Source organism: Myotis daubentonii, chromosome 14 (genome assembly GCF_963259705.1).
Source record: "Myotis daubentonii chromosome 14, mMyoDau2.1, whole genome shotgun sequence".
In the NCBI taxonomy this organism is placed as follows: Eukaryota; Metazoa; Chordata; class Mammalia; order Chiroptera; family Vespertilionidae; genus Myotis; species Myotis daubentonii.
The window spans coordinates 18,889,124-18,908,400 of record NC_081853.1 but is presented as its reverse complement, the minus strand read 5'-3'; the positions used below and the strand labels follow the sequence as shown (position 1 = coordinate 18,908,400).

The following is a 19,277-nucleotide window of genomic DNA, read 5'->3' as shown; positions in this document are numbered from 1 at the left end:
CCAGCAACTTCTAATTCATCGGAGGGTAATTAAGAAGCTTGACAAGACTGCCTTCATCAGGTCCCTAAAGGAAGGACTATATTAGAAGCCCATTTTTCCATTTTTGGTTTGATATACCAAGCAATTCTGGTTAAAAATGAATGACACTAAATAATGAGACATTATGCTACAGTAATTGGGGTCAGATTGATGATGCAAAAACAATGAGTCTTCCTTCTTAAGTTCTTCAGATAAAACATCTTTCCTGCTACCCCTAAAGGTTAATTAGCAAATGAAGTATTTAAAGCATTAAGGACTAATTCTCCCAGGTGCAGTAAGTCACAGTAAAACAGGTCATTTCCATCTGCATCTGATCGACTCAGAAGTCTCATTTCCAAATTAAATACCTGAATCTCAGCCCCTCTCTGGAGCCTCCTGGAACAGTCAGCACAGTGTGACGTTTCAGAGCAGAGTTCTTGTGTGGTTGCTCTTTCCAGTTCTATTTACTGTGTTCGAGGCATTTCTAGGGGACCCCTGACATTCATGCCTCAGCTTATCTTCTTTACAAACCGGGTCCTTCCGGACAGGCTCCATAGGCTTCCTGGCTTCCGGTTTGTCTTCTAGAACTCTCCCATAGAGCCTCCGGAACCTGGAGCAAGCAGCAGCCCGAGCCCGTGGGTCAGCTCCCAAAGGTTCTCGAAATGGCTCCTGGTGGGAGTTCTCTTCACTTGCCAGCAGTGCCAGTGGCCCCCCTCTGCCTCTGGCCTGGCCTCCCCTAGGAGCAGGGTTTGTCGGGGTGTGAGGGGGTTCCCAGCTGCTTTCCCTTCTCTTGTCCCCATCCAGGCCTGCCCCATTTCAGTCATGGCCTCCAAGACTGTGCCAGGGATCTCCCTGCTTCCCCCCCCCCCGCCGTAACTGAAGTCTATTCCTCCCAGAAGCCACATGGCAGCTCTCCGAGCCCCTACCTTCTGGGACCTGCACAGCCTCTCACCTGAGCCCCTTCTCCTTCAGGTGCTGATGCTCTCAGCTCCTGTGCTGCTCAGGAAAGAATCCCCGATGGGGTTATTTTACACGTCCGTCCGTGTGGATGAGTCACTGGGTCCTTCTCTGGGGGATGGAATAATAGCCTTTCATTTCAGTGGTAGGAAAGTTAAGCACCGATTAAGATAGAAGGGGGAGGGAACTCCCTAAGAATCACGCTGCCTAAAATCACACATTTGGCCTCCCCACTACTGATATTAGTCCTGACCCACCGAAGAATGGCTGCTTAACTTAAAAACATGACCAAAACAAGGGCCAGGCCAGACACAGAAGACAGGAGAGAGAAAAGAGCAATGAACGATGGGAACACTGCTGGGGGGGGGGGGGGAGCAGTGAATAAAGTGCCAGGCTTTTCAGTCCCAGATGCAGAGGCCGGGAACCACCCGGTCAGACGGCCAGACGGTCAGGCGGAATCACGGTCCAGTCACGTCAGTGCAGGGAGAAATGATCCGGTGAGGAACAGAATGGTTTACACACTCAAAGCTATTTACCTACTTTCCCTTTGAAGTTTAAGAAAAATATTCTTCCTGTTTGGAAAGAGGAGGGGTATTAAAGAAAGAGCTGGAGATATGAAGAAAATAATTTATTGATATTAAAATCAGGGGATTGGCATGCAATCAGCAACATGAATCATGAGTAAAGAAAATGACAGCTGTGGGGTGGGAGTAGACAGGGAGAGGTCAATGGGGGGAAAAGGAGATATATGTAATACTTTAAACAATAAAGAATTTAAATTTTAAAAAAAAGAAATGAAAGAAAATGACAGGAGAACGTGCCCTGCTTGAATGAGGCTGGGGAGCGGCAGGGAGTGGGACAGAGACAGCCTGCCCCCCCGCCCCCCCCCCCCCTTACCCCCAACTCCCCGCCAGGCAGGAGTCGCTGCTGAGTAAGCACCAAGCAGCAGCAGCAGCCCTCCCTGAGGGATCTGACAGGCCAGGTCTGAAGTTACCAACACACCTGAGGCCAGAGCAGCACACACACACACAAATACTGTTATTCTCACCACCAAAGGCTTCTTCATTTCCTAAAAGGAAGTACTTTAGAGGCTTGTTTCCATGGAGAAGTAACCTCGCTGTATTTTAAGTGTCACTTCAAAACGAAAGTGTGATTCCCTCCAAAAACCCTTCCTGGGAGAAGGCGGGCTGCTCGAGGTGAGAATGGTGCTCGCTGTCCCACTGGAGGCGGGCAGAAGCCTGGGTGGTTCTGCGCCTGAGGACCCGGGAAGTCGGCCATGCTGCCTCTTCCTGGAGCAGGGAGCGGACGCGGTGAACGTGTGCACGGCCAGTTCACGCTGGGTTCCGAGACTGATGAGGACAAATGGTGTGCCCACCTCGGTTTGCCAAAAACCTGATCCCAGAGCCTGCCCCCAAAGATGCAATTCCAAAGGTCTGGAGTAGGTCCTGGGAACCTTCATTTACACTGCAATCCAGGGCAGCGGTTGCCAACCTTTCGGACCTCACGGGCCACTGGTTGGCGACCGCTGATCCAGGGGATTCTGAGGCAGGTAGTTCAGAGACCATGTGTTGAGTCTGGGGTCAAGTGGGCCTGGGGTGGGTGACAAGGTCCTAGAGCAGTGGTTCTCAACCTGTGGGTCGCGACCCCTTTGGTGGTCGAACGACCCTTTCACAGGGGTCGCCTAAGACCATCCCGCATATCAGATATTTACATTACGATTCATAACAGTAGCAACATTACAGTTATGAAGTAGCAACGAAAATAATTTTATGGTTGAGTCTCAACGAGGAACTGTATTTAAAGGGCCAGAAGGTTCAGAACCACTGTCCTAGAGGATGAGGGTGGTCAGCGGCAGCAGAGAAGGACCTTCTGAAGGCTGAAGACACATTTCCACACACTCAAGAGACAAAAAAGTGCACCGGAGGGAGGGCTGCCTTCTGCGTGTGCCGCCTACCCTGCCCCAGGGGACAACCAGCTCTTCTGAGCTGGCCTGACCCCGCCTTACAAAAGCACGATAAAGTCGATGCTTTTAGAGGGCCTCCGATTGCTCAGTCACACCTTGCATTTAGCTACTTCCCCCCACCACCACCACCATTAGTACAAAAATACACTCTCCCTTGAATAGATAAAAAGGTGTGCAGGTGCCTGGCCCTAACCTGGGTGTGCTGCTGGGTCCTCGGCCCTCCTGGCTCAGGGCCAGTGGATCTAAATCAGGGTGGGGAACCTTTCTTCTGCAGAGGGCCATTTGTATATTTGTAACATCATTTGTGGGTCACACAAAATTATCAACTTAAAAATCAGCCTGCTACATTTGATCAAACATTGAATTAACTCACCCCTAATGCCTTGGCAGGGCCAGACCAAATGATTTCACGGGCCCAACATTCCCCACCCCGGATCGAAATGCCTGCATGTTAGCCGCATCACTGTCAGGTACTAGTTGCCCTGACTGGCCCGGGTGAACAGCCTGCTCTGCGTGTAAACACAGGAAGTGTGGGGACCTCGGGGCTGGATGATTACTGCCAACATTCAAGGTGCGGTTCGCGCATGTAGCTCCAAAGGTCAACCGGATGCAAAGAAATTGGTACATTAATGAAAGAAGAAAAACCCTTTGCTGCCTAGGAACAATGCTTGGTGGTCTTGCCTGCTGGGTGCGAGAGGGTGAAGAGAGGTGAACTTTAGCCAGGACACCCACTGTATCCTGGAGGACCGGGCCCGAGGGTCTGCCACTCCTGTCCTGGGGCTGGAACTCGGGTGTACTGACGAGTGCTGGGAGTCATGGGTCAGTGGAAGGGCCTGTGCTACTTGCCACAGAGAATTTACCCTATTTTATTACATAAAGAAAAAAAGATACATCTATTCAACTTTGGTTGTCATCTGTGCATCTCCTGTGGGAAGTCACGCAGCTGCAAAGCAAGGTTTCCTTCCGCGGACAAGGTAGCTCCCATTGGATCACAGTGTCCTTCCAAACCCTGTCTTTCAGGTGGCCAGGCCAGGAGCCTTGAGCCAGCTTGCACCTCTCTGGGAAGGAACGTGCTGGCCCAGGGAACACAGCGAGGATGACATGTGATCCCCAGTGAACTTCGGGAAATGTGAGCTGGAAGACTTCATGTTTTCATTGCTTAGATTTCTATTGAGCAACATTTCCCTTTCTCTAAAAACCCAGACCACAGGGCTGACATGAGAAAAGCTACATTCCAGGGTCTCCTTTGTTCCTGTTTGGTGCCTAACATCAGCTTTCCTTCCTTCTTTCAGAGAATAAGTCAAATATTCCGGTGAGGGGTAAAACGGCGCTTCTCTTTCTCTGCACCAGATGACTAACTATTAACATCTAAGGTGTAGTTTGTTGGAGCATGTAGCTCCCAAGGTCAATCACACCCAAAAGGAATGAATACATCACTCAAAAGGAAAATGCTGATCAGAACAAAATGGTGGGAAAAATAACTGTATTTATTTTAAAAGCTTTTGGTCTTCCCGTAAACATGGAACCCCTGCTTCCTGAGGAAGACTTCGGGTGGACAGTCCATGTTGGTCGGGTGGTTCTCTCCAACGCCTCACGAGCCTGGGGGGGCCTCACTCCGCAGACCCCTCTGCAGGGCCCTTCTGCCCAGGAAACGTGCTCTGCCCACAGTGGCCCAGGTGCACAGGTGTCAGTGAATCCCTAAGGTCACGTCATTTTGTCAGCAAGTCTGGACGCACCTAACTGAGTCCTAAGAAAGTGGATCAGCTTGGTCTCGGTGAGGAACGCTGTCCCCAGAGTCGCTCCCAGACAGAAGGCCCCCACCACCACGTGCGCCAGCCGGGCCAGCCAGCCCTGCTCACAGCAGAGGAACGCCTGTGGAAAGAAACCGTGGTCACCGCCCTGGCCTCCTTCCTCTGGGGCAAGCCGGGGGAAGCAGGGGCCCCATTGTTCCAACTCTGAGTCAGATCAAGGGCGTGACAACTATGCGCTGAGGGTCTACCCTGTCCCCAAGGCTAACAGCATCCTAAGATGCTGTCCTAGAGGCTTCGGGGGAGGGACAGAGGTGGGAAATACTTGTCCAGCTGCTTCAGGCAGAGCAGGAGGGGAAGCCTAGAGGGAGGAACAGGGGACAGCTTGCTTCAGGGACTCTCACCTCTGACACACCAGTAATCCCACCACTGAGGGCAAACGCTCCCAGGAGGACGGGCGACAGCTGCAGGCCCGCCAGGGGCCTGTGGGGGCTCTCACGGTAGTAGCGGTGGATGAACCAAAGGCTCTTTGTGATCCGAATGCCCATGTTAAAGCAGTTGGCCAAGATGAAGCCCACACTGCCACACCAGCGGGTCAGGAGGTAGGACAGCACCAGGAATGAAGATGACAGGGCCAGCATTGTGAGGTTGTACCTGGTGAGGAAACAAGCAACGCAGGGCAGTGACCACTTGCCCTCAGACAGAACTGCAAAAAAAAGTGGCTGTGAACATGCAGTCATGGAAAGCACCTGCAAGTCCCCGTAGTCCAGCTGGTTTTCATAACATTTTCATGCTCTAAAGATAACATGGAAATGTCACTGTCCCCCCTACCCCTGAATAGAAGAGTAAGAAAATGAACAACTCGTGTCCTGACCGGTGTGGCTCAGTGGGCTGGAGTGGCATCCCGTGCATCGAAAGGTTGCCAGTTTATTCCCAGTCAGGACACATACCTAGGTTCTTGGTCAGGGCATGCATGGGAGGCAGCCGATTGATGTTTCACTTTCACACTGATGTTTCTCTCCCTCTCCCTTCCTCTCTCTCTAAATCAATAAAAGCATGTCCTCGGGTGAAGACTGAAGAAAATGAGCAACTCAAGATAGTTACGGTTTTTTTAAGGATAATAATTGGTTCATTTAAGGGGCACTTTGTAATCAAAACACAAAATAATCCTACTCAGCCCAAGTCTTCAATGTGAGGCAGGAGAATAGGACACGGGTAACAATTATATACAAAGGCTAACTCTGTGTCAGGCACCGTGTACCCCCTCTTGCCTCCCCCTCCCCACCCTCCAGCCCACGGTGCCTGAATGAATGAACACACAGCCTTCCCCGGGGAGTTCAGGTTCATTTGCAGACAAGGAAACCAGGCACACGGAGTCTGAGTAACTTGCCTGGGGAGGGAGCCAACACTCCCCTGACCCCTGGCCCCTCAACCCTAGCACTGCACCCCACTTCCTTCCAAATGCAGAAGCCCGGACCCTTGGCTGGTGGACATCGTCCAAAGCAATGATCAGCCTCCAAAAAGAGATGTAAACAGGGGCAGGCCTGGATCGTCTCCAGTGTCCCCAGACTCTTGCACACCCTTCCTTCTCCCTCTGCATCTCTAGAGCTCTTTGGAGTCTATGACTGGATGGACTGTACTGCTCCTTCTGCTTCTCTGATTTCAAAGCAGCAAGTCACTGCCAGGCCGGCACGGCTCAGTGGTTGAGCTTCAACCTATGAACCAGGAGGTCAGGGTTCGATTCCGGTCAGGGCACATGCCCGGGTTGTGGGCTCAATCCCCAGTGGGGGGCATGCAGGAGGCAGCCAATCAGTGATTCTCTCTCATCATTGAAGTTTCTATTTCTCTCTCCCTCTCCCTTCCTCTCTGAAATCAATAGAAATATTACATATATATGGTTAATATTTCAAAATTAAACTTAACTATCTGAAGTAAATACCATGTCAAGACCATTATTTGAAAACTGTATGTTGTGTCCAAACAGTAGTCTGGAAAATCAATTTAGTGGGTCATGATATGGCAGTTTAAAAATAAAACAACAGCCCTGGCCAATGTTGCCCCGTGGTCAGAGTGTCAGCCTGCTCACCAAAGGGTTTTGGATTTGATTTCCAGTCAAGGACACATATCTGGGTTGCAGGTTCAATTCACGTGTGGGAGGCAACCAATCAATGTGTCTCTCACATCCAGGTTTCTCTCTCTCCTCCTCCCTCCCCCTCCCTTCCACTCTCACTTAAAAAAAAAAAAATCAATGGAAAAAATATCCTCGGGTGAGGATTAACAACAAAAAATAATAATAATAATGAAACAACAGAATTAAAAACTATCAGCATGTCCTGTGCATAACTGGCGAACTTACGGCTTCGTGAAAGCAGGAGGTTTCAGTCATGGCCCCTGAATATGTGCTGGGTCACAGTGCTCAATGTCGTTTCTACTGTGAAAGCTGGTTTGGGCAAGCAGTCCCGCAGGCCCAGCTGTCACTGGAAATCTCCTGGAGCTGTGTAATGGAAGACCCCTCAGCCCAGGCCCCGACAAGTCTAGTTCTGTTGGTCTAGGAGGGGCTAGAACTTCCTAAGGGAACCTGGTCAGTCTGGGGTCTGCTGCCCTAAACTCAAGTTCTAAACTATGGTGTAGCAAACAAAGTCACAAGCTTCTTTGTGAGACAGTCCAACAGGGGCAGAGAGGCTGCTCTGAATGAGAGGAAGGGCTCCCCAACTCCGTGAACTACCCTTTCCCATCCCACCCCACCACTGGCCTCAGGGCTTTCAGCAGCACTCAAGGCAGTTTAGAGGCAGCATGACAGCCCCCCCTCACCCCAGAGACCAAAGGGATAACGAGGGCTCCTCATCCCATTTCATCCCATTACCTGCACCCACCCCTTCTACTCTCTCTCCTTCTCCCTATCACTTTCATCACGCTTCTCACCTCATCCTGTAGTGATACCTTAAGATATAGCCTTGCTGCTTTTGGTATTTGGACACAAGAGATGAAAGATCCTGAGTTCATTCATGAGCAGTTCATGTCAAAATCACTGAGGAGCTTTTAGACACACACACACACACACACACACACACACACACACAATTAGGAGCCTGCTGATTCTGCAGGTGTGGTAGGAGAGAGAGTGGTGGAAACAGGTGGGCAACAGTCTGCATTTCTAGCAAGCCCCATGGGGATTCTGATTCACAACCAGGGTTAAGAACCACTGCTTGAGGTTCCGGGGCAGAGGTTCTGGTCTGTTGTCAATGGATGAGAAAAATGGGCAAAAACATGTATGTTCACATGAGCCTTTCTCTGAGAGAAATGTCACAGATCCTGAGATTCTTAAAGACCCCCAAGTCAGATTCAGGGACAGGACTCTGAATCCTGGAGAAGCCCTCTGGTAACCCTCTGGAGCAGTAAGCAGGGAAGTGCAGGAGTAGAGCTTGTCTTGTGCACGTCTCTGCAAACTCCACCGACGGGGGGTGTGCAGTGGAGAGCCTGGGAAGGCTGTACTAGCGGCTAGGCGCCACCTCTAAGAGAGCCTTTCGTAAGGGCAGGTCCAGAATGAAAAGAAATGAGATGGCACGTTACTTCACTTTGGCTAAAGGCCATGATGAGAGGTGTGTCTTTAAGGTCACCCACCTGTCCACCTGTTCTTTGCTCATGGCAGCAAATGTGAAACACTCGGTTACTCCATTGATGGCAAGCAGGAGAACGTAGAGACAGTAAGTTCGCAGCAAAACAGGACCTGTAAGGAAACAACCCACTGAGCCGCCACAGCCCAAACGGGAGGCCCACACCCACCCTCAGGCTGGCGGGGTGGCCAGAGAACACCAGCAGGGGGTCACGAGCTGGTATCATCAGGGGCAAATGCATGCTCAAGCCTATGGTCTTAATGACCTGGAAGGACTCCTAGCATTCCATGGCACCGACTAAAACAAACAGCTAGAAACAAAAGGATACGTATGAATAAATGCATAGATCTCTTGCTTAACAGCTAAAAGCTTATCTGGCCAGCAAACAAATCTCGCTTTTTAAACCAGCACGGAGAGGCCTGCTGGCCGGAGCACTCAGGGCACGAGGGCTGCGCTAAGAGAACCTCCGTTGAAAAGGTTCTGAAGAAAAGACCTTGGGGAGAACAGGAGCAGCCGGCAGCTTCAGGGAGAGAACACCCACAAATCCGCAGGGAGACCAGAGCCCACCGTGTTATTTTTTTCTGTAACAAAGTAATGCAGCTCTATAGGTAACTAACAAGCTTTGAAAAAATCTGCTAACAAACGATCAGAAGCCTTAAAAATGGGACTGACCCCCAGTTTAAGAGGGCCATTATCAAGAGACAGCCTAGCAACTGGTAATGAATTTAACATATGCCCAATCTGTGAGCCAGCAATACCACCCCTAGGTATACTTCCCACAGAAGAAAAATCACCTGTTCACAAAAACACTTGTACGTAAATGTCCTCAGCAGTTTTACATATAACAGCCCAAACCGACATCAATAGGCGAAGGATAAACTAACTGCGAGCAATCCATTCAAAGAGTCGGGAGCAGGGCAAGGAGATGAGGGGGAGGGGAGGCGAGGGGGAGGGGAAACGAGGGAAGGAAAGCTAGCAGGCACCCTGGGAGACACGCTGACCCTACCAGAAGCCACGATGGGCTTTACAGAGGCTCAAGTTTGGTCAAAATGAGAGGCAGCTATAATGCGGAGACAAGGCCAGAAGACCCTGCTGGGACATGACGCTGGTGCAGCCTGGCCAGGCAAGAGATGCCGACGGCCCTGAAGAACTTGGTGGCACCCCAAACCACAGGCTCTTTTCACAGACTAAGAAACCTGACCATTCTCAAGACTCTTCTCTGTGAAGAGGATACTGAGAATACCTTTTTGAGTCTAAAGTTATTAATGACTGTGACATAAACCATTAGAGGCATTTTGCCTTAGAAATCAACTAACACTACCCTTTTAATTGATAAATGTTATTATCAAAGCTCAAACCTGGCACCAGCATCTCACTGGAGTAAAAGGACTACACATCCACAGTCGTTTGTTTATGTGTCTTCTGAGATTGATTACTCCCCTGGGTGAACATTCCATGGATGGGACAGCCTTCTCCTCCTGGCAACTCCTGGGATCACTACACTAAAGGCTGCTCCTAGGTGATCACCTTCCTAAAGGGGCAGAGCTGCTGTGAAACAGCTGAGTCCCAGTCTGCACAGACTCACTACTGGCTTCCCACTGAGGCCTCCCTGCAGCTGCCTGATAGAAACACACTTCTCCCAGCAGGAGCCCCAGGGAGCTGCACGCCTGGCACTGATTTCACAGCAGGAGTTTCTCCAAACTTAATGGCCTTTGTTCTTTTCCTAATACCGAAGTCTGGGCTCATCATAGCGGAGACTAAAGCTACAGCGGAGACTAAAGCATGCCCGAGGACTTGTAAAATGGCAACTGACAAAGCTCTTCACGTTGAGATGGGCCAGCAGAAAGAAGTCGTCAGGGTCCTTGTCTAGTGACCTGAGGAATGCAAAACCCCTTTGCTAAACCCAAGAGGAAACACTGCAATGGACTGCCAGCCTACGCCCAGCGCATTCTGAAAGTGGTGCCGTCCAGGGCTGAGCAAGTGCTGCGAGATGCGTGGTGGCCTGGGCTCCCGGTCTTTCAGAGCTTGACACAGTCAATGCTTTCCTCCTTCAAACACCGAGTCACTGGACTATATGTACAATTTTATTTGCCGAGATCAATTTTATTCTCTGCAAGTAGCTCTGTGTTATCCTTCAAAGGCTGTTATGCATCAGGCCATGAGATTTATGTCGTATTGACTATCTTGAGAGTGTTCAGTTCCAAGTGGAGGCTCATTACAGCCTGCTCTCTGCCTTCCTCCCTCACCCTCACCGTATAAGGCCCAAGAAATCATTTGGTCTGGCCCTGCCAAGGCAATCCCAGGCAGGACTCGAAGCTCAATAAATCTAGGAGCTTTTTTCATAACATACATTTATATTAAGTGAGTCATATCCTATGGCCCTTGGCAAAAAGGTTCCCACCCCTGCCCTGGAGGGGGCATATGGAAGCACCTGGCAAACCCAGTTGAGGCCTAAGAGGAAAGCCAAGGATTTTTTTTTTTCCTAAAAGTTAATCCTCACCGGAGGTTATGTTTATTTATTGGTTGTTAGAGAAAGGAAGGGAGAGGGAGAGAGGGAGAGAAACATCGATCATTGCCTCAGGTACACACCCCAACCAGGAATAGAACCTGCAACCTAGGCATGTGCCCTAAACGGGAATTGAACCCGAAACCTTTTGGTGTATGGGACCACGCTCCAACCAAGCCACCCCGGCCAGGGCAAGCAGGGATTCTTAGCAACTTCTTCAATGAGGTGGGGGAACAGATGCACCTGGTCTGACCTCCTATGAGGGGAAGAGTCCCACCCACAGCCCCGCCACTAACAATTCCCCGACATGACACAGATTCGATGTGTGCGCACAAGCTCTTGAATTTCATAAGACTCTCTTATTTCTGTTCATTCTGTTCAGAAATAAGAACACATCTGGCAACTCTTGTGCATACCTGATCCTGAGCTAAGCATGGCCCCTCCATAGATATCCAAAGCCAGCTGAGAGTAGGCAAAGCCAAAAACGGTGATGGTCAGGCCGGTGAGCAGGGCCAGCTTGAGCAGGGACTCCAAAACCGTGGCGGCCACAGCAACATCCTCCTGGTGCCGGGGAGAGGGAAGGAAGTTGGATGAATCATGAGCTAAAGGAAAGCCTCACATCTGACCTCCCCTGTGCTGTTTCCTGGCCACTCCTTCAGTTGGTGAGGGCATCACCGCTTTCTGCAGCCCGCACTGTCTGTCAATCAGCAACAGAAGGAAAGGACAATGTGTGCCTCCTTCGGGAGTGCAGGGGCGGCTTTGTGTCTAACTCATTTAGGATAAATTATGTCAAACGTTTCTTAGGAAACACTCACTGTCCCCTCTGATATTTATTCTTAAATGAGATAGCAATGTTTTGCACTGCTAGCTAGCTTTGCCTTTGCCAGTGTTCTTCTGACAAACATCTCCAAATCCTGAGTTTCCTGTCAGTGTACTTATGAAATATTCCTAAGTCAAATTGAGAACCAGATTAGCTCATTGTGAGATACTGTGCTTAAACTATATTTTGCAAAATGCCTAAGACATGTAAGAGGCCGCCTTAGCTTGCTTTTAATTCTAAAATAATAACCTTTTGGTGTATGCGACCAAACTCCAACATTGTGTTCAGTATCCAGACATTTTCAATGGTTTTAGAAAAGGGGAAGTTTATATAACCAAATGCTTCTGGATTAAAATCTCTTCTGTATTTACCAACTGGAGTATGTAGATTCTCACGGTCAGAATGTAGCTCTGGCCATTTCACAATCCTTAAGAAGCTTAAACAACTGGTGTGGCGAGAGAAACCGAATGACCAGGTCCTTCCCTCCCCAGGTTCTCAGTCAGCCTTGCCCCAGTCTCTGAGTCCCTTGGCTCACCTCTGGGTCTTACACCCAAGACGAGACCAGAGAGGGGGTCTGAGCTGCGTTGGGGACAGCCATCGAGAGTTCTGAGAGGGCTGGGTCAAGAATAAGGCCAAAAAGAGGGACAAAAGGTGGAAAGAAAGGGCCGGCCAGTGAGAAAGGGAGAGGCTGTGAAAGAAGACCTGAGCACAGGGTCCTGCCAGCATGCATTCAGAGTGTGGAGAACAAGCAGTCAAACTCACAGCCCACAGGCCGCATGCGGCCCACAAGAAATACTTTTGCGGCCCAGCCAACGTAACGGTAGGTAAGAAACGTTTTAATGAAAATGTTGTAATTTAATTTTTACAATATCCTGTTATACATTATTATTAATAACGAACTACAAGGTTAGCTAATGACTGATTACTATAATCATGTTGCATTCATTTCCTTATGTGCCTTACGCGCAGGCGCACCATTTCTCTCCACTAGTACTAGCAGTGAATATTTTAGCAGCCGATGGCCACGTCATTAGTCTTGTATTGACTTGTTTGGTGTGCGCAACAGAAAATATTTCACTTTTGGAGAACAAGAAAAATAGGTTTATTTGCATGACGCTTATTGATTTGTGCAGTTATTCACTGGTAAGTTAATGTTCAAGAAAAAGTATTAATTTTTATTAAAATGTTCTATTATTTTATGTTAACGACTACGCATTTATTTCAACCCTTATTATTCAGCATGTCTTTATCAAAATAAACCTTTCTATGAAAGTTGAAGCATTTGGTTTTTTGCGGCCCACATAAACTTAAACCTTGTTTATTTGGCCCGTGTTAGCCTTTGAGTTTGACATGCTTGGTGTAGAAAAATGAAATCTAGAAGGAAATTTCAGATCAGACAGAAGGGAAACAGACTGCTCCACATTTTTGTCTATTTATCTTGCAATTAGAGAGAGAGTGTTCATTTGAGATGGTGACGTAAGAACCAGGACTACCTGCTTCTGAAGTGTGGCATCCTTTTCTCTCTCCAGCACCTTCGCAAAGAATATATAAAAACTCTCCTCTATTGGCTGGAAAATTAATCTGGCCACAAGGGAGCCAAGATTATTCACTATATCATATACACCTACAAAACAAAAGGAAGAAACAGCAATCCTACTGGGGTTTCCTCTGAATTTTCTCAGCACTATTAACTTTTTATCTAATTCAATTTTTAAAACTTTTTGATATAACTATAGTCACGTGTAGTTGTAAAAATAATAGATCCAGTTTCCCTGAGAGTAACATCTTGCAAAACTCGAGTACAATGTCACAACTAGGACAATGACGTTGACAATTAAGATACAGCCCGAGCCAGTTTGGCTTAGTAGATAGAGCGTCAGCCTGCAGAATGAAGGGTCCCAGGTTCAATTCTGGTCAAGGGCACATACCTCAGCTGCAGGCTCAATCTCTAGCCCTGGTCAGGACATGTGCAGGAAGCAACCAATTGATGTGTCTATCTCACATCGATGTTTCTCTCTCTGTCTCTCTCCCTCCCTTCCACTCTCTCTAAAAATCAATGGAAAAATATCCACGGGTGAGGATTAATAACAACAAAAGATATAGAATACTTCCTTCACCAGCACTTTTCTATAAAAGTCATTAATACCACGTGGATTTTTTCCTATTTTTATTTCCACTACTCCAAGGTTATATTAAAAAAAAAAATATGAAAAAATTGAGCCCTAGAAAGTGCTCGGGGATTGACAGCAAATCTCCAAACCAGTTAAAAACCAAATAAAACAAAATCAATAAAACCAGTCTGGTAAGCTGTTTTTAACTACACCCACACAAACATGGGGTATATCTTTGTAACTGTGATGATGAGCTCCCTTTTCTCTTCTCTTAGCACCTCCCCACCCCCAAATGAGCGTCAGAGCTCTGCGGAAAGCAGGGTAAGGCAGGATCTCAACAGAGAACCTGCCACCCAGGTCGCAGGAGAAGGGAGAGTCAGTACACTGTATCCTATCTAATAAAAGAGAAAAATGGTAATTGGCGTACGACAATACCCTTTTCATTGGCTAATCAGGGCTATATGCAAATTAACTGCCAACTAAGATTGGCAGTTAACTGCCAACTAAGATTGGCAGTTAACTGCCAACAAGATGGTGGTTAATTTGCATATGTAGGCACAATGCAGGGAGGCGAAAGGGAAAGCAGGAAGAAGCCCCCTGCCACTGACAGTGATCGGAAACCCAGGGGGGAGCTAAGAGCTGGGGGGCAGGGCAAAGGCGGCCCTGGGGCCGCCTTTGCCCTGCCCCCTAGCCATGATCGGAGAATCAGGTGCCTTTGCCGCCCTGGCCAGTGATAGCAGGAAGTAGGGGTGGAGCCAGCGATGGGAGCTGGGCACGGTCGAAGCTGGCAGTCCCGGGAGCTAGGGGTCCCTTGCCTGGGCCTAAAGCGGAGCCCACGATCGCGGGGCTGCTGCAGCTGCGGGTCCCCGCTGCCCGGGCCGGACGCCTAGGCCAGAGGTGTTAGGCCTGGGCAGGGGCGGAGCCTGCAACCACGGGGAGCTGGGGGTCCCCTGCCCAGGCCTGACACCTCTGCCAGAGGCCTCAGGCCTGGTCAAGGGGCCGATCCGGTGATTGGTGATCGGAGGGTGATGAGGGTCAACTCCTCTGGCCGAGGCATCAGGCCTGGGCGGGGGGCTGAGCCGGGGATTGGGGGGTTATGATGGTCCCCTTGCCCAGCCTGAAGCCTGGGTCAGAGGCATCAGGCTTGGGCGGGGGGTGGAGCAAGCGATCAGAGGGAGATGGGGGTCCCCTGCCCAGGCATGATTCCTGGGCCAGAGGCCTCAGGCCTGGACTGGGGCCAGAGCCAGTGATCAGGGGGAGATGGGGGTCCCCTGTCCAAGCCTGACACCTCTGGTGGAGGCGTCAGGCCTGGGCAAGGGGCCGATCAGGCGATCGGAGGGTGTTGGGCGTCTATGCCTCTGGCCAAGCCATCAGGCCTGGGCTGGGGGCAGAACCAGTGATGGGGGGAAATGAGGGTCCCCTGCCCAGGCCTGACGCCTGGGCAAGGGGCCGATCCTGCGATTGGAGGGTGATGGGGGTAAACGCCTGAGGGCTCCCAGTATGTGAGAGGGGTCAGGCTGGGCTGAGGGACACTCCCCCCCGCCCACACACACCCAGTGCACGAATTTCGTGCACTGGGCCCCTAGTATATTTATAAAGGCCTACAATTTTCAATCTTCAGGATTCATGTTTTCATAATCTTCCTTTTATATAATTCCTAGGTTCATTTTCATTAATCATATCAAAATGCAGAGAAAATATTAGGAAGTATCTACTAACAGTATTCCCCTTTAATTACAACACTACAGAATTTCATCTTACCCTGATCGCCAAAATTTAACACGTTCAAAAATGTCATCACATATCGCTCCCCTGCAAATAGAAAAGCAAAGTAATTAGCATTTTAATTGCACATTATTTTCTTGTTTCCTTTTCTTTTTTTTTTCTTTTTTTAAAATATATTTTATTTATTTTTTTACAGAGAAGAAGGGAGAGGGATAGAGAGTTAGAAACATCGATGAGCCAAAACCGGTTTGGCTCGGTGGATAGAGTGTCGGCCTGTGGACTGAAGGGTCCCAGGTTCGATTCCGGTCAAGGGCATATACCTTGGTTGCGGGCATATCCCGAGTAGGAGGTGTGCAGGAGGCAGCTGGTCGATGTTTCTCTCTCATCGATGTTTCTAACTCTCTATCCCTCTCCCTTCCTCTCTTTAAAAAATCAATAAAAATATATTTAAAAAAAAGAAACATCGATGAGAGAGATCGATCAGCTGCCTCCTGCATGCCCCCCACTGGGGATGTGCCCGCAACCAAGGTACATGCCCTTGACCGGGATCGAACCTGGGACCCTTGAGTCCGCAGGCCGACACTCTATCCACTGAGCCAAACCAGTTAGGGCTGTTTCCTTTTCTCTTATCATCTATCAACTTTTCCTGTTGGCAAATATCTGAAAGGAGAAAAATTAGATAATTAAAGAAACATTCCTTGTCCTAATGTAGATTTCAAATAATCTCAAAATAGTAGCAGCTTAGAAAGTGCTGGGGGATTTATTGACAGCAAATCTCCAAACCAGTTAAAAACCAAATAAAACAAAATCAATAAAACCAGTCTGGTAAGTTGTTTTTAAGTACAGGGAGATTACTAAAATATTAATAATGAAAGTAATTGTCCCAAGTTTTAAGTGAGATCAGATGATGAGAGTGTGAATTCTATAAAACGAAAGGTCCATGGTTATGAGCACAGACTCATTAAAAGTTTCCTCTCCAGGAGGAGAACGCTCCATGGAGGCTGGCAAGGCTCTGGAGCCCACGCTCATCATTCAAATCTTAGCCTAATGCCTTCACGGAGAAGACACGGGCCCAGAGCCCTACTCCCCCACCCCCAATTTTCATATTATCTGTGAATGGGAAGCACTGACCATTATGGCAATAAAACACCGAGGAGTGCCCATAGCCCTACAGAGCAAATTCTCACCTCCTAGCAACTTGCTAAAAAGAAAAAGAAAAAGAAAAGGCAATATTAGGAGACTAGAAGCAGCGGTCTCTGAAGTCTCTCTGGCCCTTGCCTCCCTACAATCTCCCAGCCCCTGCCCTGAGCAGGGACCTCCATGGTCCTCTCAGGCACTGGCCAATGGCTGAATTCACTCCCATCTGCATCTCTGCACTACTCCAACCACCTTCATCGCTAACAGTTCCAGCTTTTGCAAATCTAGCTCTTCAGTCAATTCCTGCTTTCACACCTTTAAATGGCCTCTTAATGGTTGCAGAAAGTCCGGGCTCCTTAATTCTGCATTTGGAGCCTTTTATAAACTATCCCCAAGCTATATTTTTGGCCTCCCTTCACCAACCTCATCCCCACCTCCCATCAAACCATCATCCTCGGCTACATCCTACCAGGCTTTAGCCTCTCCAACTGCTCTGAGTCAGGCTGGCTCTTGGCATTCTCACCGCCTAGGAGGGCATTTCTGCAGGGAACTCCTTGTGTTCTGCCACAATGGGCCTCTCCCTCTCTACTCTGTAAGCTCCCTGAGGGCAGGAACCATGTCTCGGTCATCTCCATTTCCCTGGTTTCCTAGAGGAGCGCCAGGAAGTGAAAGGACACACAAGAGATGTCTGGCGAATGAGGTCACATTTCCAAGTACAGTCCTCGCAGCTCTGAGTCAGAGTTAACCACACAATTGTGCCTCTTTGATGAGAGAATGAGCTCTTTAAGCTCGTGGCCTGCTACTCATCCATCTGTGTATTCTCAGCACCTGGCACGCAGTGTTCAGGAAATGTGGGGGCAGAAGGTAAGAGCATACACATTTTTTGCTATTACAATGAATGATTTCAACTTTCTCAGAGCTATAGCTTTGAGAGAAAAAGAATCTGGGAGTCCTTGTCAAGCCACTTCCTTATTTCACAGCCATGGAGATGGAGGCCCTGAGAAGTTCCTAATGGCCCTCTGCCAGTCAGGCCAGGGCGGCCCAACCGTGGAGTGAGCAAGCACTCGGTGCCCCTTCCAGGCCCAGGTCAGGAGGCTTGAGTGCATGGCTAGCTTCATCTGCTGCTACCAACACATGTCCAGCCACTGCAATCCAGAGAACCAATTAGCGCCACTGCTTGGACTGGATCCATTCCTCAATTCATTTAAACTGCTCTTAAAACTCTGGGAGGAAAAAGTACACAAGGTGAACTAACAATAAGGTGAACTGTCACAAAACACAACTGCACTACAGACACCTTTCTTTACCAGCAGATACTTGCTGAACATCTATCGTGTGCAGGCCCAGCAGGGTGCTGGGGAGACAGTGGTGAACACCACCTTCCAGCTCTCAAGAAGCTCAGAGTTAAGGCACCTCCACTCAGCTCTCCGAAGGCTTCGATCCTTACTTCCTAGAAGTTCTGCCAACAGTTTCACTTTGTAATGGCAATGTTACAGGCTTAGACCAGAACCATGCACTCTCAAAGCTCAGAGAGCCTCAGACACCTCCTGTCCTACCCCTTAACTCAGATGGGACAAGTGAGGCTTACAGGGAGTTATTTCCCTTTGGAAGTATAATTAGTTAAAAATGAAGAGAGAGGGGGGAGCCCTGGCTGGTATGGCTCAGTTCGTTGGGCGCTGTCCTATGCAGTGAGGGGCTGCAGGTTTGATTCCTGGTCAAGACATATGCTCAGGTTTTGGGCTTGATCCTCAGCAGGGGGTGTGCTGGAGACAGCAGATTGGTGTTTCTCACGTTGAATTTTTTCTTTGTCTCTCCCTTCCTCTCTCTCTAAAAATCAATAAAAATATATATTTTTAAAGATAGACGGGGATGGGATGTGTGAAGGAAAATAATCTATATATAAAAAAAACAGTGACCGGAAAGCCGTAACAACCAGAACGACCGGTCGCTATGACGCCCACTGCAGCCAGCGAACCAGCCAGATCTGGGGATGGGGCCGACCCACCAACCTCCTGCAGCCCCTCTCCCTGCCCAGCCCCACCCCAGATGGGCCCTCAACCTGATCAGGGGCAGGGCTGGCTGGCCCACCACCCACAGCCCCTCCCCACCCCCAATCTGCCCCCACCCCATCGGCCCGCGGCCCCTCCCCCAAGCCAGCTCCACCCTGATCGCACCCCCACACCAACTGGGGTGGGGGCTGGCCAGTCAACCTCCCACGGCCCCTCCCCCAGCTGCTGACACTCAATCGGCCCCCCCACCCCATTTGGGGGTGTGGCTGGCCGGCCCACTGCCCACAGACCCTCCCCAAGGCCGGCTCTGCCCCCAATCGGTCCCCCCAACCCCAATCGGGGGTGGGGCCCGTCAGCAAATCGCCCACGGCCCCTCCTGGCAGCTAGCCTGGCCCTGATCAGCTGATCAGGGTGTACCAGCCAGCCAACCTCCCACCGTCTCCTCCTCCCAACAGGCCCCGGCCAGATCCCACCCGTGCATGAATTCGTGCACTTATTGGAAACTTTTTGTTTTCCCAAATTTTTGCAATGGAGTTATATATTTTTATAATTAAAAGACAATTTTTGAAAAGTTTTAAAAATATGTTCAGTATTCGGTATACAGGTGTATAGACATATGAAACTTATGTAGAGAGAGAAAATACTACTTTCAGCAGCTTACAGCTACCT

The 19,277-nt window shown here is 49.3% G+C and overlaps 1 protein-coding gene across 2 annotated transcripts in view; it reads right to left on the bottom strand.

The window, feature by feature from the left end:
- Positions 1-4,404: 4,404 nt before the first annotated feature.
- RFT1 (RFT1 homolog) overlaps positions 4,405-19,277 on the bottom strand; it is a 34,116-nt gene continuing 19,243 nt past the window's right edge. The window contains exons 8-13 of one of the 2 annotated variants that reach the window (XM_059663290.1): positions 15,499-15,549; positions 13,120-13,250; positions 11,223-11,367; positions 8,308-8,413; positions 5,091-5,340; positions 4,405-4,810 (exon numbers count right to left, since the gene is read on the bottom strand). In XM_059663290.1, coding sequence (XP_059519273.1) covers positions 4,643-4,810; positions 5,091-5,340; positions 8,308-8,413; positions 11,223-11,367; positions 13,120-13,250; positions 15,499-15,549 — 851 coding nt within the window. In that variant the 3' untranslated portion in view covers positions 4,405-4,642. The remainder of the gene's footprint in view (positions 4,811-5,090; positions 5,341-8,307; positions 8,414-11,222; positions 11,368-13,119; positions 13,251-15,498; positions 15,550-19,277) is intronic. The other variant, XM_059663291.1, reaches the window with a different exon arrangement.